This window comes from Bos javanicus, chromosome 2 (genome assembly GCF_032452875.1).
Source record: "Bos javanicus breed banteng chromosome 2, ARS-OSU_banteng_1.0, whole genome shotgun sequence".
Taxonomy (NCBI): Eukaryota; Metazoa; Chordata; class Mammalia; order Artiodactyla; family Bovidae; genus Bos; species Bos javanicus.
Window position 1 is genome coordinate 62,386,380 of NC_083869.1, and position 19,595 is coordinate 62,405,974.

General features: G+C 34.6%; 1 protein-coding gene across 9 annotated transcripts in view; it reads right to left on the reverse strand.

The window, feature by feature from the left end:
* Nucleotides 1-5,895: 5,895 nt before the first annotated feature.
* The window catches only part of CCNT2 (cyclin T2), a 31,785-nt gene continuing 18,085 nt past the window's right edge, over nucleotides 5,896-19,595 (reverse strand). For 4 of the 9 annotated variants that reach the window (XM_061439401.1, XM_061439394.1, XM_061439434.1 and 1 more), the window contains 5 exons: nucleotides 18,644-18,706; nucleotides 15,445-15,490; nucleotides 13,646-13,809; nucleotides 10,334-10,404; nucleotides 5,896-9,849 (listed from right to left, as the gene is read on the reverse strand). In XM_061439401.1, coding sequence (XP_061295385.1) covers nucleotides 8,428-9,849; nucleotides 10,334-10,404; nucleotides 13,646-13,809; nucleotides 15,445-15,490; nucleotides 18,644-18,706 — 1,766 coding nt within the window. In that variant the 3' untranslated portion in view covers nucleotides 5,896-8,427. The other 5 variants (XM_061439419.1, XM_061439410.1, XM_061439451.1 and 2 more) reach the window with 4 other exon arrangements.

A 19,595-nucleotide genomic window follows, 5' to 3' on the forward strand; every position in this document is an offset into this window, starting at 1 on the left:
TGTATTTTCTTGCTTGGTGGGCAAAGGCACTTATTTAATTCTTACAAAGGAGAGTGGAGGAAGGTGAGAAGGTAGAGGAGAAAGTCACTAGATTCAGATTACGTAGGCAGCAGCCTTAACACTGGCGATTACAGGGGCCTCAACATTAACAGGAAGAGCTAAGGGTCTTGGCCTTTCATTGCCAGAGGGTCCCCTAACTCCTCATAAGTTCCCACCTATAAGAAGCTGGGCTCTACAAGGTGGGCTCCATAATCCTCAGGCTGCCTTCCCTGCGCTTTGTACTATGATTTGAGGTCTTCACTTGTTTAGAGTTAATATAATCATTACTGCACTGAGAACTAGCTAAACATAAGCCAGCTGGTGGGATAAAAGCTCATTGATCTGATAAGGGGAGAGTGGGTCAGCATACAAACTTTTCTAGGATATTTTGCTCACATCACCTGATGGAAGGACATCCGTGCTAAGGTCACTCTTTCATTTCCAGGACACTGAAAAACCTTGCAAAAGTGCATGGGGATAAGTTGTCAGAATTATTACGAAGTCTTAAGTTGGTGGACTTTTTGATAAGGTTTGCTGTGACTCCACTCATCTATATTTCATTGACACCTACTGTCTTTAGCCAGGTCTACAGATATTTAGTAGCTGGTATCATTTGAAGATGGCATAACTACAAGCTAACTTGAGGGGAATTCTAATTCTCACCAGTTGTGAAGCTTTGTCAAAATCAAGCTGCTTCTTGAGAAGTTTTTGAGATATGTGAAACACGGTCCAGCTAAGGTAAGAGTTTACTTTGGCCAACATGTTTAGAAGGTTCTTTGAGGGTATACCTTCCTTCTCTCTCTCTGGTTTGTAGGGTTCTTCCCTCACATTTGATAAAAACTGAAGGGATACTTTGCTTATTTTACTTGTGTATCAACACCATCTTAAGTAGGGTTTTTTAATCTTAGTATGGGTTTCAGTCTGAATGATTATATCTGACTTTGGAGCAATTAACTATAAAAACCCTGTGAAGAAAGGGCAGGGACTAAGAAATGTTTATACTATGTATAGAGATCACAGTGAAGGACACACACAAGTTGCTGTTAATAAACCTACCCCTCTTCGGATACAGGAAAACACTGAACACTAACAGAACCTTCAAAATTTGTACATTTTTAATAGGCAAGTCTTGATCCTAAGAGCTTTCTGTTTTGTCATTTATTAATGTTGAAATTAAGCTTGTATCACTGCCCAGGTGTTTGCTCCCTTTGTATCTTCCTTTAGGAGGTAGAGGTCCTGAAAGAAGACTGGGATTTCAGAAAGGTGAAGGCTGGGAGGGCAAGCATTCGTTGAGCTCTTAATAGTGAAAGGCACGCATCATTTAATTCTGGCTGTCTGGGTTGGTGGTAGTCTGATTTTATTAACAGACAGTAGTGCTCAGAAACACGTTAACTTTCTCAAGGTCATCCAACTGGTGAGTGACTTGGGGCTGCTACCCAGATCTGACTTTAGTCTTTTCCCTGCTGCCTCCCAGATTTGTAGTTTATAAATGAAATGAGTTACATTATTTCTACTCAAAAAAAACCTCGAGATGCTGATAAATTCACCAGTACAATGATTCTAATGACTTAATTGGTCTCAAAAGCTTCTCATTTTTCATTTAGCGACACTGCATTTCCTTCTATGCCTATATCCCCATCTGACCAGGCACACCACCTGTTTTCAAGCACATTCAGAAGTTGAATTTCATTACATACTGAACAGGTCTTAAGGTCAACCAAAGGAAATTTAACTTCCCAAGTAAAATCCTAAAAGTAGTTCCAACTCTAGAACATCCTTAACTTTACCTTATTTTAGCCCTTATGCTGTGGACACTTTTCAATGGCTGAATTAAGAGAGTTGCCACTGTGGAAAAGCCAGAGCGCTGGAGTATGGGGTTGGGGGACGTGCACGATTCTACCTACTTTATCCACACTCTCCTGCTTGACCATGGTAACAGTCCCGGGCCTTTAGTGTACTGAGTATTTCCAATATAAAAAGCCACTTATCTACTCAAAGACCATGAAAAGCCTCCATCATGTACCAGGCCATCTTTATTCCTCATAGCTGCTGTACTTCCAAGTATTCAGTTGAAGGCAGTTATGTAACTAAAGCAACTTACGTTTTAAAAAGCTTTCCAGGTGATTCAAGTTGAAAATACTGGGCGTAGGCAGTCTGTATCTTCATTGATTATTAACAAGAAGAGTTTTGTGTACCACACTGTACTGTGAAAAGCTGAACTACATACACACAGCCCTGAGGAAGAGCTGTAGCACTCATATTGTTATGACTCTTTAAACTTGTGAAAATCCACAGCTGACTTGTCTCTAAAGCAATTATTTCTGACTTGAAAGACTAAAGAAAACTGATCTTGGGGATATGCCTGGACACTGGTTTAAGGTCTCAATAAGCCTGTTAATTTCATGGCAGTACGATTAAAAATCCTCATTTGGGAGGTAGTGTTGGGGTGGAGGGAACAGGTACATCATATACAAGACCTGAAGCAAAATGAACAATTTTCTCCATTATACTAATAGCAGCAGGGGGCTGGGCAGGGGAGGAGGGTGGAGTGAATAAACAATTGAGTAGGGTGAATTGCTAAATGAGATTACTAACTTTGGTTAAGGGGAATTACTGACTTTATGTTCCTAAATAAAACCATTATATTCTTAAAAAAAAAAAAAAAAAAACACAACAAAAAAACACAACAAACCCTTACTCCTTACTGGCTCCTTATTCCTTGTGACTCAACTGGTAAAGAATCCACCTGCAATGCAGGACACCTGGGTTCGATTCCTGGGTTGGGAAGATCCCCTGGAGAAGGGAAAGGCTACCCACTCTAGTATTCTGGACTGGAGAATTCCATGGATTGTATAGTCCATGTGGTAGCAAGAGTTGGACACCACTAAGCGACTTTTACTTTCACTCCTTACTGGTGTTATCAACATGAAATAAAGACAAATCTAACGTGATTTCAAGACATTTATTTTATATTTAGGCTTAAAGTGCCTGTTAGAGAAAGTAACTTTTCTATCCTAGTTCTCTTTTATGAAAGCCACTGCAGGCTTCGAATTTCTTTCAAGTATTGTGCAGGAAAACAGGTGTGGGAGGGAAAGGGGTTGGAAAGAACAGCCACGTTAAAGCAGTTTATGTTTAAATTTCACATGACTAATTGTGGAGGTGATGCAAGAAGGTACACAAGAAAATACCAAAGTATGAGTCGGAATGAACAACTCGAATTCTGTAAACAGTAGGCCTGCAGTGTCTAACACACAAGTTTACTGTACCTGGCCTGGCCTTTACCAGTTTCCTGCTTCTAATGGATGCTCTTCAACACCATCCATTCTATTTAGCTTTCACTGATCGACCAAATCTTAAGCCTCACAACGCAATGAATAGGTACTACTGCTGACATTTTGTAGATTAGGAAATCAAGGCACAAAGTCATTTACCCAGACATCAGCAACTAAGTGATGGGGCTGAGACTGGAATATGGACAATCTGATCCTAGTGGCCACACTCCTTGATGATACACGAAGTCACTAAACTGAAGAGTAACTTTTACATTAGAGATCTCATTTCCCACATCTCCCAGGAAGTTATTTCTGATTTACATTAACAAGACATGTTGGAGCCTTGGATTTATGTTGTCAATAAACAAACTTTATTAATAATTCCTTTTAATAGATATTGAGATGAAATTCAATGTCTAATTGAATTCATGCCATATACACAAACTCTTGTTTTAGATTTTCTATTGGCAAACATCCTGTTCAATAGTCCTTGGGGGTTCTGAGTACATTCACAAAATGAAATCCCAATTATTGCTGCCAACAAATGAGTACATAAGTTTTTCAAACCAGGTGGGTGAAACTGCTTGAAAAACACAACTTAAAAAAAAAAAATGTACTCATTAACAATAGGCAAATTGAGTTAAATCAACCACTAAACAGGTTTTAAGTGAGATTTCTCCCCCAAACTTGGAAATAAAAGGAAATCAGCCCTCAGAATTTACTTTTGCGATTAATGGATCACAGAGAACAGGGTAAGTCACTTTTGAGAGACCAGAATTACTCCTAGCCACACAACCTTCCAATGTATCTTGCTTATTTAGCAAGCTACCTTATGAAACTTCAACCAGAACACATACTGGTAAATGAACAGAAGAGGAGTCATAGAAGCAAAAGGTGGCTGTGCCCAAATTAACATTGCAAAATAAAAAATGGATGCATAGTATCAGACCTAAAATGCTTGGAATACAGATGTTTCAGAGGCAAACTTCTCTTACCAAGACAAACTTCTGACTATTTGGCTTACATTTGTTGGTTTACAGGAAAAAAAATGTCAGGTTATCAATATAGTTGTGAATCCTCAAATTAATGCACTGGTACTGTAATTTGACACCTGAGAAAGACGAGGGCAGAATACGCTGCTTCTCCAATCCAGAAACTCCTAAGTCAGCCTAACAAACAAACTGGTCCATGAAATTATCATCTGTCACCAAGTGTTTTCTCACTTGTGGGACTTAACTCATTTTTTTATCTGGATAAATGTGGTTAGGAAATCCTACTACCTTCCAAGAAAGCAGAGACTGCTGAATAAAGAATTCTTTGTAACAAAAGCTCTGATTTTTCTCAGCAAAGATCTTAAAAATCACCTAGCTATTTAAGCACAGTAGTAGGTCACAAAAAATTGCTTTTCTGTTTAGATAAAACTTGGGAATGGTGAAATATCTTGACAGAACTATCTTCCCTTAGAGATATTACCATGTTTTTTAAAACTCTATTTCCATAGTAAATGTAAAACCCTAAAAAAATCTAACCAACCAAGGATACTACTTAAAGAGTATGTAATAGTCATGCATATATAAGCAGTGGTTTATTAGTTAAGATTAATCTTAAGATTAGTTAAGGAATAAAAATAATTTAAGTTCTCAAATATAACCAAAAATATGTGCTTAAAATACTTTTAAGGCAGGACATTCGGTAACAAAAACATTTCAAATTTGATTACCTCAAATTGACCTTAACTAGTCATTTCTTCAGTTCAAAGTAGATAGACAGGCCAGGAAATATATCCTACATAATTATAATCTGTTTGCACAAAGTAATGTAAGCACCCCTTATGACATTTTGCATGAAACCATTTATCATGGTAGAAATTTTCTTTGATTCTTAAGAACTCTAACAAGAATGAATCTGCATACAGAGATCAAGACGCACTTGTACTGTTTTCAAAGATACACCTTGGGGTGACTACATGACTTTTCAGTATTTAAATACCTGCAACAAAAAATGAACCTCAGCGTTAATTTAAAAAAAAAGGAACTAGGACATTTTGCAAGGTCTTACTACTAAAAGATGCTACCACCAGTTTTCTGGGATAATGTTTGCCTCTGAGAATGTTTCTGTGAAAAAACCACTCCTTTGCTTTGGTTCTGAAAACAGTGTATTTTAAAACAGCTAAGGCAAATATTTAGGGGGCACAGCTCAATATCAAAAAATTAGTTCAAAGAGGTAGAAGTAAAGCCTTTCTATGTAATGTGCTTCTGCATAAAGGTAACAAATCAATGATCTCTGATCTAAGGAAAACACAACTGCAAAATGAATCACTCTTTTATAGGATGTTTAAAGATAACGGTTTTTAATAGTTCAAATATTTTTTAAAAATCTCATCAAAAATGTATCACCTTAACAGTACTTTGCACATGTGGAATTTCATACCTAAATTTGATACTATTTTGGTTTATTTATGGCTACTTACAAGAAGACTCAGTAATAATGTCCATTCATTGGAGTCTTTTTCTTTGGTTGAGCCTACTGGGACCAGGCTGATGAACTATTTTATGCAAACAAGATGGTCAAATTCATGGCAATATGAATTATAAGGGTTCTCATTTAATGGAAATGAAACTTAAAAGAATTTCCATATTTTATCCCCACTGTGGTTTTAGAAGCTAATATCCTGTTCAGAAGTTAAAGAGTTTGAATAGCTCACAAAACCCTGTAAAAATTACAACTGTCTGCCCTTTAATAAATAAAGTCATTGTAAAGAATTACATTTACAGAGTGAAAAGTGAATACATAGCATTATCAATTTTGGAAGTAACTAATAAGTACTTCCCCATAACAATATACACTAGCTACCTTTTTAACTGTCCATCATTAGCACCAAAAGATTCAACAAAATTACCTTTATTCTCACATCTCAAAACAATTCTGCAAATTCTTAGTGAAGTTTAAGTATAGTCACAGACCTTAAATATTCACATTGTTTTCTATGTCATACTGAAAATAAGTTCACTACTTTTCTGGATATTCTTTACAAAATCTTATTGAAATTCCTGGTATTATCATCCCCATTATACAGTAGCACAACCACCCAGTATCATTTCACATGATAGCTCCATAGAGGTTTCACATCTAAATTACCAAGAACAAAAAAAACCCTTCCCTCCCTCATCTTGCACTCCTCTTAATTCTATACTAGTCCTTGGATTATGTACCACTGTAAAAGTATAACTGTATCAAAATTACCATGTTTATGGATACAATAATATGCCATACAGAGCAACAAAGTTACATGTAATGACAAAGATTACTAAAGTTATGCAAGACAAGAACAAAGTTAGGACATGCTAGCTAAGCAAAGTCCCTAGAAAGAGACTCCTAGTATCCTAAATTCAAACAACATTGACAAAATAAAGAATAATTATCTTAAAAAAAATTATAAAGCTACCGGCAAATCAGGTAATTGCTAAATAAAAGTAGAGCACAAGATTAAACTCTAATATTTACAACTGCAACATACTTGAGTAAAATTACAATTGTGCACATATCAGTGGCTTTGTAACAAAAATAATTCATATACATAGAGGAAAAAATTAAGACAGTTTTCAGTTCAACAGAAGTTGAATTCAACCCATCTCAAAGATACTCAACAGCTCAAAGATTTACCACAGAATTAAAGATTAGCTGATAAACCAGAGCCACGTTACTGGCATTTAAGACAAATTTTAAACAAGTTAAAGTCTATCATTTGCTCAGAAGTCAGAAGACTGTGCAAACTTGACCTCAACAGGAATATACTGAGATGTGCAAACACATGGAAAACCTCCACTAGCTGTTTTATCTGGAGGCTTACCTTTTTTCTTCCCCTCAGAGAGCTTCCTGTTAACAACCATAAGATATAAATACAGGTACAATGCACAGTCAGTGACCTTTTTTGTTTATTTATTGTTAGAATATAAAACAACTGAGAGAGCAACAGGTTTAATTTCATTTTTATAAGGAAGACTGCATTTACCTGAAAAAGAAATATGGCATCACACACAAACACACTTCAAGGGAGGGGTATGTTTAAGAACATGGTGTCATTCTGAATGCTAAAGGAAAAGCGATTCTGTTTACGGTTAAAATATGTAGTGTTAAAGTTCTTTATTTAAGAAAAAAACTTACTAATTCTGCACTAATGTAAGTTTTTGTGAATTTAGTTTTCAAATCACAGTAATCTACTTAACCATTATTAACACCTCTGTGTTTATAGTACTGCAACAAGCCAACAAACACTTAAATGCACTTCACATCAAGAGTATGTAAACTTTATTTTTTCCTCTTCAAGCCTTCAGAAATTCAGGGGCTCTTTCAGCAGCCAGTCTGGTCAGAACCTCTGAAGGCAGAATCAGTGCCTCACGGAGTAAACAACCATCTGTGGCACTGCATACCCATCCGGTAGTGAAGTGTCCCCCTTCAGTGGCTTCCAGTAAGGCCTAGAGTTTAAGGTTAACATGAAAAAGTGCCACCTTTGTTTTAGATTAGTGATGGACTCTGACAAGATAAAATAAAGTTATTCTGTATATTGTTATACTTACAAGCAGCTCCAATCCTGAGTATTTATGGTAATATCTAAACATACAAAAATGTATGTACATTTTTCTCCACTTTCTTGTAAACAGTTGTCAGTATACTGTTTTATCCCTTTATCAGTGAAACATGCAAATCATACATACAAGTATAAATACACAAAAGAAAACAATTTACACTCATTCAAAAGCCAAGCAACAACAAAAAATAGCTACAGTATTCAAATTATAAATAAACGAATGCTTGAGGCATCTTATATTCCTAGAAGCAGCCAGCCATTCACCCTAATGTTCTTAGCTGCAATTGTAGAAATACTGAGTTTTGCACCTTCCATGCTTTTACAGTATTTATAACACTATCATATGTGGAGATAAAGACTTGTTTACTATAATCTCTTCTTTTCAGAATGAAGAATAAAGCAGCACTTACAAATATTGAAGCAGTGGTACTAACAGCAGGTGTTACCACTGCTAGATCAGGAGGAAGTTTTCCATTCTAACAATTTTTAAATTAAAAAAGGAAAGGAAAAATTGACCTAAAGAAATGATTACATGTTCATTCCTTGGGCACTTAACAGCGAGTCCAGCATGTCGAATGTGTCTTTGTAGTCCATATGCTGGCTGTTTGTACTGTACTCGTGATTGACATCAGGACCGTTGGTCTCCACTGGCTTCTTGTCCAGTTTCACGAGGGTGCTGAGATGTCCGTAGCCCACCTGGTATGTGACAGGGGGAGGAGGGGGTAAGGGATGGTTAAAAACAGAGTTGTGAGAGGATATATACTGCTTAACAGAGGAGGAAGAACTAGATGAACTACCTGAACTTTTGGAACTTTTGCTCATTTTGGAGTGATGGTTGTGAGATGCATCATTGATATGCAGCTTCTTCCTTGAAGAGCTGGAACTAGAGGAAATGCCATCACTGCTCAGGCCAACAGGACTCCTCAGAACAGTGGGTGCTATTCCGTCAGCACTGTGTTTACTGCCACCACTGCTGCTGCCACTGTATGAGTGGGAATGCTTGTGACTGCTGGGGTGGTGGCGGTTGGAAGGATGCTCCTTGTGCTTCTCCTTATGGTCCCTGCTAATATGTGGGCTTGAATGCTTGCTCTTCCCACTGCCTTCATCAGAAGAGCTGTGTCTTTCTGAGGAAGAAACTTTTATTTTCATTTTCAGTTCTTCTTTACTGACACTTTTATCAGTGGGTGGTATTGGAATCCGTAATTTCAGTGATCCACTCTTTTCCTTCTTCTCTGCCATATATTTTTCAGGTTTTTCAGCATTTGTAATGGGAATTTTCATTTTAATGGGAGAAGTCACAGAACTGCTGCTGGCTGCCTGAGACTGTACATGTTTGTGCTGCTGTTCTACCTGGGCAGCTATATAATGATCCCTTGCATCCAGATCAAGGCTTTCTAGCTTACGTTTTTCTCTATATTTATCTAAAGACATTTTCTGAGGAATTACTCCAGGAGTAGCAGAAATTGGCCCATGGTGTTTACTGCTCCCTGCTTTATGAGTATAATCTTGCTTAACAGAAGAATGATCAGAAATTTTGTCAGGTCTGTGATGTAATCCTGAATGCAATGATACAGAAGGTCCCTGCTTGAAGTTGATGTTGTACTGGCTACCAGATATTTCCTGTTTCTGTGAATATATCTGTTCTGTCCTTGCCGACTCTTGATGCTGAGGCCATTCTTGGTGTGATGACAAACCATACGAGGTACTCGGCATTCCTGTTGCTAGCATTGACAAATTATCAGATGCATGGCTGTCTTGAACAGAAATATTTCCTGAATTTAGAGGTACTGGTGCAGGGAAAGCTGATGTAGATGGTTTCTGAAAACTTGGTTTGGTAGGCACACCAGTAACACTATCTACTAACATGGAATTCTGGACCAAAGATGAACCCAGAAGAGGCGTTTCTGATACTTGTCCATCTACTTTTGGTTTCCCAGCTGCCTGGTTAGCCTATTTAAATAAAACACAGAAGAAACAATGACAGCAAAGGAATTTTATAGAAATGTCTTTGCTTATAAAAATTCTATATTAAACATATGAAAATAAAATCACCTGGGGTTGGACTTTGTTGCGAGTAAACAAACATCTTATTTAAAGACATAAAATAAGACTATATATAGTGAAAGCACTGGCTTTAAATTAGATACTGAATAAATTCCAGCCCAGCATCTGAGAGAGGAATTTAACTTGTCTAGCTTTAATTCCCCTTTTTGTAAAGTGAGGATACTATTTCCACAGTAATCACTATGAGAATAAGAAATCCATAAAGTTATTTATAGCAAAGTCTACTGGACACAGTAGTTGGATAAATTATGAGCGCATGTAGCTTATGATACACTGTAATTACTTCAAATATTAGAAATAAGAATATTTAACCATAAAAATTCAAATTATTAGAAATTGATGTTCTGATAAACCCTGTCAATTCTCTTACCCTCCAGTATCGAATCTTCTTCAACCTACTAGGCGTTTTCTCCAATATTTGTAGAAACTCATGTGTTAGCTCTAAAAATAAAATTTAAATTTAAAACTTAGAAGGTGCCTTTAGATTTAGAATTCTCTCAAGTGGGCAATATTAAAAAGAAAGCACAAGAGTTCATCTACTTCATGATCACCTTCCTAATTCAACCATCAGCACATACAGAAGTACACATAGCTCTGAATTGGTATTTTCAAAGATGAATCTTAAAAAAAATTTTTTTGATTAAAAAAAAAAAAGAAAAAACCAAAACAAACAAACAAAAAATCCAAAAAACAATCAAACAAAAACCCCTCCTCCCACATGTCCCTGATTTTAAAAGCTTACTTAGAATCTCTGAAAAATTTAGTCACATTTAAAAAATTGCTCCCAAACAGAAAACTGCTATCAGGCAAACATCAGGAATAATTGTGGTGGGCAAAGTCCATCATTAGATTCTTTACAATCAGTGCCCAAAAGTTTAAGGAAAAAAGAGAATATTTGTATAATCAAGATATTAATTACAAAAAGAAAATTAGTAACTTTACGACCCTAACAAAGTGATCATGACTATCGTTACCAGCAATAAAACATATCAACATGATACACCTTGATGAAATGCATTGAGTAGGACAACTCATTTCTGTGGTATTCTTGCCAAAAATGCAAAACCTCAATTTAACAATGGGAAAACATGAGACAAACTCTAACTGAGGAACATTTTATAAAATAACTGACCATTATTCTTCAAAGTGTTAAGGACATGAAAGAAAAGATAGAAAAATTATCACAGATTGGAAGAGAGATTAAAGGGGGGCATGGCAACTAAATGGAACATGTGATCTTAGATGTTGTTATTATGTAAGATGCTAATATTAGAGAAACTGGGTACAGGGTATAACAGCACAGAATGTGTACCATTTCACAGTTTCTTTAAATTTAAAACCATTTCAAAGTTAAAATGAAAAAATTTCTTTACCTATATTTGTAACTTCCTAGCAGACAACATATTATTAACATTTCAGTAAATCACCCTGGTCACATTTCTACAATTTTTCTTCTTAAATTTAGGATTACAATGAAATAAGAGATGATTCACTTTTCCAAAGTGGTATGGTTAAGATGAATTATAGTTTTCAACTCCGTAGAAAGTTACTGGCCACTCTCAACACAAGTATTAATAATATCAAATGAGAATGTCATATAATATTATTAATGCCCATTTAGTATAAAGAGACTGATAAAAATTTTGCATCATTATGTGCTCATAATCTGTGACAACTAGTTCCTGCTAAAGTCTCAGGAGCCTTTTGATTCAGTTTAGATGAAAAAAAGATCTATTGCCTATACTACCACTTCTTCATTTGAAAAAAAAAAAAAAAAGACCACTTTTCTACTTGGACACAGTAGTAAATCTAGCAGATACACAGTGCCCCTGGGTCCAAAATTAACAATAAATCATTCTGATTCAGTTTCAGAAAAATTCAAATTATAAAAAACACATGAGGGTTCGTTATTAATCAATAACCGCCCCCTCCCCCTCTCCCCCAACCCTCTTATAGGTAGGCCAAATACAATCAATGTTGTTCTGGTGACAGTCATTAAATGTAAAATTCAGATATTCTTAACATCTGAAATTTTGTTATGTTTTAATGTAATCAAAATAGAGAAAAGGCTGCTACATATGTCGAAATTTTCAATGTGTTAAGTGTCCAAGATTCCTATTCAATGTTCAAATGAATGTGAACTTGAGCTTTTTCAGAATAGAAGCAAAGAGATATTTAGATGGCTCATGTTGTGTCAAAAAAGACTTTACCTACAATTTAAGAGCAGGATAAAAGGCAGATTACTTGCTTTCTGTAAACTTTATTTTAGAGACATGTATAGAAACTATTTTTATTAAGTTTTTATCTTATTTATCTTATATCTTACCATATCTATTATATAATATCAATAGATCAGACAACTATTTTATCTTACCTTTTGACTACTAAAATAAGATGGTGGCACAATTTCAAGTCACAAATGGGAAAATAAAAAGTTCCCACTAGTTTTTAGAAGATGTTATATTTCAACTCGCTGAAGATTTCCTACTACTCTGAATAAACTTTAAACTATCACTAGTGAGCCAAGTATGACCTGTATCCTGTTTTTGTGAATAGATTTACTAGAACACAGCTATAACACTTACAGTTGCCTGTGGTTGCTTTCTAGCTCTGATGGCAGAGTTGTCTTGTTGCAGACAGTATAGCCCACAAACCCTAAAATAGTTACTATTTGGTCCTTCACAGAAAAGGGTGCAGACCCTTAAATAAATTTCTACCTTAAAGAAGCATCTGAGATATTAATGGAAAACCACATTCCAAAGCCTTAGAGGTCTCTCACTTTTACCTAACAGATGTCCTGTAAATCCAGTTTTCTCATCAGTTTCAATTTTATAAAGGAAGCTGGGGAAAGCACATAAAAAGAAGCTGAAAACCTAACATACCAGTTTAGATTTAAGAAGTGTTATCTATTTCCTTTCTGAAATCTATAGTTCCTGGTTAAAATGTCTTAATCTGCAAGGATATTCTACCTCTGGCCTGCCAGAAAAATTTCCTATCAGGAGACCCCTAAATACCAGATTCATAATTTATAGAACTTACACTCCCAATTTTTCCTTGTCAATTCATACTTATTAATGCACGGCAACAATGATACACTTTATCACCAGCAGAACAACACAACAAGGAATATTACCATGAAAATACCATTAGCTTACTGCTTCACATCTTCTACAGTAAGTTAATACATGACTTTGTGTTTATACATTTTAAATCCAACAAAATTAGTATACTTTAAAATTACGTATGCTTGTATTATCAACCTGCAGCATTATATTAAATATTTCTTTGAAAAGTCATGAAAGGGCTTTAGATATTGAGTAGTGGTTAATAATATGTTCATTTTCCCCCCTTTAGGCTAATGAATTTATTCTCATCCTATTCATGAGATCATGTAACTGTACTTTTAAATCCTATTGCCAAACTGTTAAAATAGAACTATGTTTTTAAAGATTTTTTATCTTTTCAAAAGAGGAAATACCAGTAGATGAAATGATACCTGGGATTGGCATCAAGTAACTATAGGGTGAAGGAGGATCCTGGACTGGCCAAAACTGTTCAACCGACCATGAATATATGGGAACTCAATATTTTTTAAAATCGATACAGAAGCAGACAGAATGCTTAATCCATGATAAAAAGTAAGAAAATATTCTGTTGTAACAAAAAGATTTTTTCTACTTACCATCTAGTAATTCCAGAGTAACTGTAGGATCCACATATTCCCACCAATGTTTTCCATCAGTTGACACAGGAATCTCCCAATTGGACCATTTGCAAGCCAAATGAATGCACACACATGCTATCACTGTTGGTTTATACTGAAGACAGAAGGTTGTAAGATGCAGACTGTTGTAGAGCAGATTTGGAACGAAGAGTCATAGAAATTCAAATATGTAAAACAAAGAAAAACATTTACCAATAAGATTAGAGGAAAAACAAAATTATGTAAGTTTTCTAAGTCTAGAGTACAAAACCTTATTTTATAAAATTAAAAGCTAACATTATGACACTTTTTATGACTATGGTCACAAAAACTCAAACACTAAAAACCCATATAGATTTTCAATGTTTTCATATTCTTACTCCCCAGAGTATATTATTAATACTACTAATACTAATACATCAGTGTATCTAAACTTTGTTTTTACATCTAAATTACAACTATTTTTACTTCTTTATAAAAGCAGAGGAAAACAGTACATTTCCAGTAATTACTATATATAAGTAAAATGACTTAAAACTTTTTTGGGTGGTATTTTTGTTTCTTTTGTAATGTCATGGTAGAATAAAGAAAAAAGCAGAAAACTGTACAACTGACAAGGTAATTTCAATACCACATTATAATCAGGGATTCTACCATTCCATGTGGCTTAACATTCATTCATTCTGAAGTAACTCATATGTTTAACACTTATTTAGGTAAAACTTTATCTTCTCAGCAACGCCACAGAGAAAACTTACCTTTTGCTGAATAGCTTCAAGGCCCAATGCTGCTAAATCTACCAAAATACTACCTCTCTCCTTCCATGACATGCCAAAAACTGCACTTGCAACATGCCACAGCTAGCTTTTTCTAACCCAAATTTTAAATTTAAGTGGTTCTTGCCTTGTTCAGTATTTCTAGGGACAGAGGTTAAATCCCAACAATATATACCTAAGAAAATATACTGGCTTTTTTGGCAATTCAAAGTTTTAAACAAAACATAACAGTATCACAAGAAATTAAGGACCACATAAAGCTGGTTTAGTCCACTCCTCCCCAAGGACTCATTTAAAAAAACAAATTTAAATCATTATAATCAATCCAGAACAAAATTATATACTAGATATGAAAAGCTTTTAAAAACTATTCTTCCAGTTCAATTTCAGAACTGATGAAAATGTCTACTGGTCAAGCACAAACCCATACTGTTCTTTAAATGAACTAAAGAGAAAATACTGAACGTTTAAGTAAAAATTACACGTATGCAAATCAAGGCACTGATAGGATGTGACTACTACTAATCTACTACTGGTGGGTATTATCTGGAAAAAAAACCCAAGTTATATAAATTTTATTTATTAAAAAACTTTAATGATTAAAGTTAAGATAGGATCAATGTGAAATTTTTAAAAATTGTCATTTAACTATAATTGTAAACTAGAAATAGCTTTATACTTACCAAGTTGCTCGAATTTCTAGGTTAAGTTTAGCTCTTTGTAATCTTTAGCTGCTATTCAGGCTACCAATTTTAGACTTATGCACTCACAAATCGAGAATATGTCACCAGAAAGCACCACTACACTTCACATTGTGCATTTAACCCCTCTGTGCCAAAAGTCCCTTGTACAATACACCGCAAAGCAGACAGGAAGGTACCACCACAGTAGATGGTCCAGTCTCCTGCTGCAACAAGGGTGAGAGACACATTGAGGGGGCCCTGCATTAAAGGAAGCTATAGTGTGCTACAACAGTGCAACAAAGAGGGTCAGGATAACAACCTGTTGGTAGCCATGAAATAGGATGTCTGTGCCAAATCCTTGCTTGCTGTAAGAAAAGAAAAAAAAACGAAGACAATACTATCAGCTTTAACATGCTACCATGAAAAAGTTCTCAACACAACAAAAACTCAAAGATTTGTACACAAAAAGTAAATTTTACTTACTACTTACAAATATCACAAGAGCGCCATCATTTTCTATACTACTGAAAATCTTCAACAACATTCACTCAAATGTTTCTTGCTATCCCCCAAAGATCTGAGAAACAAGCCGATTTGCTTTTAGCTAGCCAGTTACAAGGGCTAAACTTGTTACTAAGTTAAGCATCTAGTCAGCTAAAAGTTGCAATAAAGCATTCTCCTGGATTTAAAAAAAAAAAAAAAAAAGAAGAAGAAGAAGAAAAGATTTTGAAGTCTAATACAAAATACAAAGAGTTGCCTGCCAGACTTAATCCTCAGTCATCACATTTAAGTTGGTTTAAGTACTTCTACCAAAAAAACAAAACAAAACAAAAAACAAAAATCAAAAATAAACCCCCAACCCCCAAACTCAGAGAGGACAACGTGCTGTTTTTCATTATGTTACTAAGCATCAACAGAATAAACCACCTAAAAACATCACAAGGGATGTATAGAAAACACCAGTGTGATTATTTTTAAATTATATAATCCAATTAATGATAACTTTAGAAAAGATATAAGTACTTTAGAGGGAATCAGGATACTTCAATACTGGTCCTCAATAGAAAAGCAATTTTTAATAACTAGTTTCTTAAGATACTGACATTGAAAACAGCCCCCATCTCCCTTCTTCTACTTCTTATTCTTCCCAAGAGGGATGCCTTTGCTACAGTTTCCCTTTCTCCCCGAGTTACATTCATAATCACTGACATACCTTTCCCCTCTGTTCACCTAGGATTAATTCACCTCCACTCACCCCACTCTAACAGGACTCAAGTTCCTTGCCCTCTCCTAGTTTTATTCGTGGCACGTGTAATTCCCCGCTGCCCCATGGATCATCAACATAAAGGTTTACAAAAGGGATTTGGGCTTAGCAGAGCTGTGCTAAGGAAGAGTGTCAAAGCATCGGATGTCTTGGAGGCATTGTGACTTAAGTAAGGCATTCTTTCCTGGTGGAGAGGGAAGGAGAAATCACAGATATGAAAGGTCCCTGTAAAATGACATTAGCCAATTTTGCAGCAAAGAGCATAATAACTTTCTCATCTCCAGACATGGGGGGCATGGGAGAACTTCAAAGAAATCAAACCATTTACCCCCACCCCCACCCCACAAAAGAATCAAAATACATAGATAAGTAAAAATAATTTTAAATTGCCGTTGTAGTCTTCACCTCAGAATGTATGTAAATTCAGTAACCTATTAAAAGCCATTGTGACAGAGAAAAACGTAAGGAAAATGTTCTTTTGTTAGCTTAAAGTGGTTTTAGGGCAAAGGAAAAAAATATATACCAAACATGAAAGAACACTTTAAAGATGGACTAAGATGCAAATTATAGTTACTTGAAAATGTCAGTCAGACAAAAATGACATTAAACAAGATTTTTACAAAAATTTAAGAATTCGTCACATTTTAAACATTAATAACAGTAACAAAAAAAATCAGATTTAAATATTTTGCTTTGGATGATATATCCAATTTACAGATTCTGTAAATGTTTATATTTTACTACTCAGTTTTGCAAAATAAATGGACTTTAATCTCTCTAGCTTCTTTAGACCGGATTTAAGAGAAGCTGATTCAAATTTCACAATACCAAGCTGAAAATTCAGTTTCATTTTCTACTAAGTGTGTGTGTGTGTTTCTTAACCTATATTTAGTATCTTTCTTCAACATCTTTCTTTACTAAGCTCAACTTAGGGCAAATTAAGTGGCTCTCCATTATTCAAACAAAACAGCTCACCCTTTTAAGTTTCCAGGGAAACAAAACTTCTCTAAAGCTTTATTTCTTAATTCCATGTCTACACTAGTTTATCCATACCATTCTATACTATGCTGTAATACTAAGGATGAGAAAGTGCTACAAAACATATAACCATGAATAGGAACCATAATTAAATATAAGTAACATTTGCTCTTAGATAAAAAAAAAAATCTAAGTCCATTTCTTAACAATGACAACTCAGTTATCAGACAATAGGTTTTTTTTTTTTAATGTAGTCATTAACACAATAAAATCCTACCTAGGTATAAAATGAATTCAATTTAGAATGAATAAAATGAGAGAACATTCAGGTAAACACTAGAAACAAGGCTTTCAAAAGTCTTACCCATTTTGTTTAGAACAAACCTATAGAAGTCTAGTGGTAAAGGAATAAAACCGCAAAATTTCATTTTCAAAAACAGGTAACAGAAAAAGGCACACTAAAAGTTCCAAGTGATTACTATTAGTGCATACCACTTCAAACGGTAAACAGGAAAGGAAAAGTAGTACAGCATGCATCTGTGTGAAAAATTATTTCTAGAGATACAATGATATATAGGATTCATTAACAAGAGTAGAAAAACATACACCACATGCTTTATAAGGAGTAAAAAACAGTACAAAACTTTGTACTCTTGTTTATAAACAGTTTAATAGGTACATCACATGCTGTTATGTATCATGCTATGTAATAATTTTCTCATTATACACAAAAAGGAAGCCACTTTTATTAAGGCTAAAGAACTTAAATTAATTTTGGCCAAATGAACACAGGTGTAACATTCCCCAAAATGACAAATCTAAAGGCAATTTTTATCTGAAAGATGTGAAAGTGACCTCCAAATTCGAAAACTGTAATCAGTTTTCAAGAAATCAATGAAGTTTGATATAAATTTAAAATTAATACTATTTCCTCCACCTATATGTTAAATGGCCCACATCTTAAATATTAACTGAAATGGGATGAGTATAGCCCCATATAAAGAGTTCTAGTATTTGGAAGCCCTCTATTTTTTTTTTTTTTAGTGAAAAGAGACTCTCACCTAAATTTAAAGGAAGTTAATTCACCAGGAAGGACCAAATATAGAGGTAGATGAATAGGCAGGTGTAGAACACTGAAACATAACGCTTCAAAATGACATTTCTTGTCATTTTATAATAATAAAACCCCCAAAAAGCTAGGAGAACAAAACGGCAGTCATATAAAATATAGACAATAAAAAGCATTAGTAATTTAAAAGTTTCAAAGATCACTTACCTCTTACTAACTGGGTACATTTCACTACATCTGTGTGTGGGTGTTCAATGGTGATCTCAAAACCTGAAATGAAAAGCACTTTTTTTCCCAATCACTTATACCAGTACAATACTTGCCTGAGAAATCCCACTCATCACACAACTGTAAGTATGAATTTTTCATTATTAAAAAAAATCAAAAGTTAGTTTCTCATCACTGACATGCTTATTATACCTTCAATCATAAGAAGTAATATCTCGAAAAGCATTCCAATTACGAAAACTGAAAGTTACTTAGAGATAAATAGTATTTATTCAAAATTCTGAATTACAATTAGTTTGAGATTATCTTTAAGTTACAAACTACAATCATGACAATTATTAAAGCAGCCCCACAATTTAAGCAGGGAATTCAACTATGTAATATATTTCTTAAATATATTCCAACTCCTTTTTTCAGAAGATGTGACAAGAACATTTTTCATAAATATAATCTTTGGGCTACAGTGGAAGAGGTGATCTTTTAAATGATACAGTCCTCTTATTTTCTCAGTGTACCTTAGATGAAAGAGTTTTAATCAGTTAGCTTGTAATTACATCTTATTACTAATAAAAATAAAACTGTTAAGGCAAGTGAACCCTGTAGGTAGGGCATAGTTTCTCCTTTTCCTTTCTTAGAAGTGGAGGTCGTTGTATAGTGCCATGAGAAGTAGTAAAAGAATAATATTCCAATAAGCAGGTAATCTCGATTTTAAAGTTATTGTGTGGTCTATTCATATTTCTGTTATTAAACTTGCAAAAATTACACTTTAGCCATGAGTTGTATCTTGTAAATTCTAATGTTCCCCTTAAAATAATGCTGTTCATTCTGTGTTTAAGAAATCTGTCATCAGTAGTATGAATATGATGGACTTTATATGATAAAATAACTATTAAAAAATGTTTTTCCCTTCAACTTTCATTATATGAATATT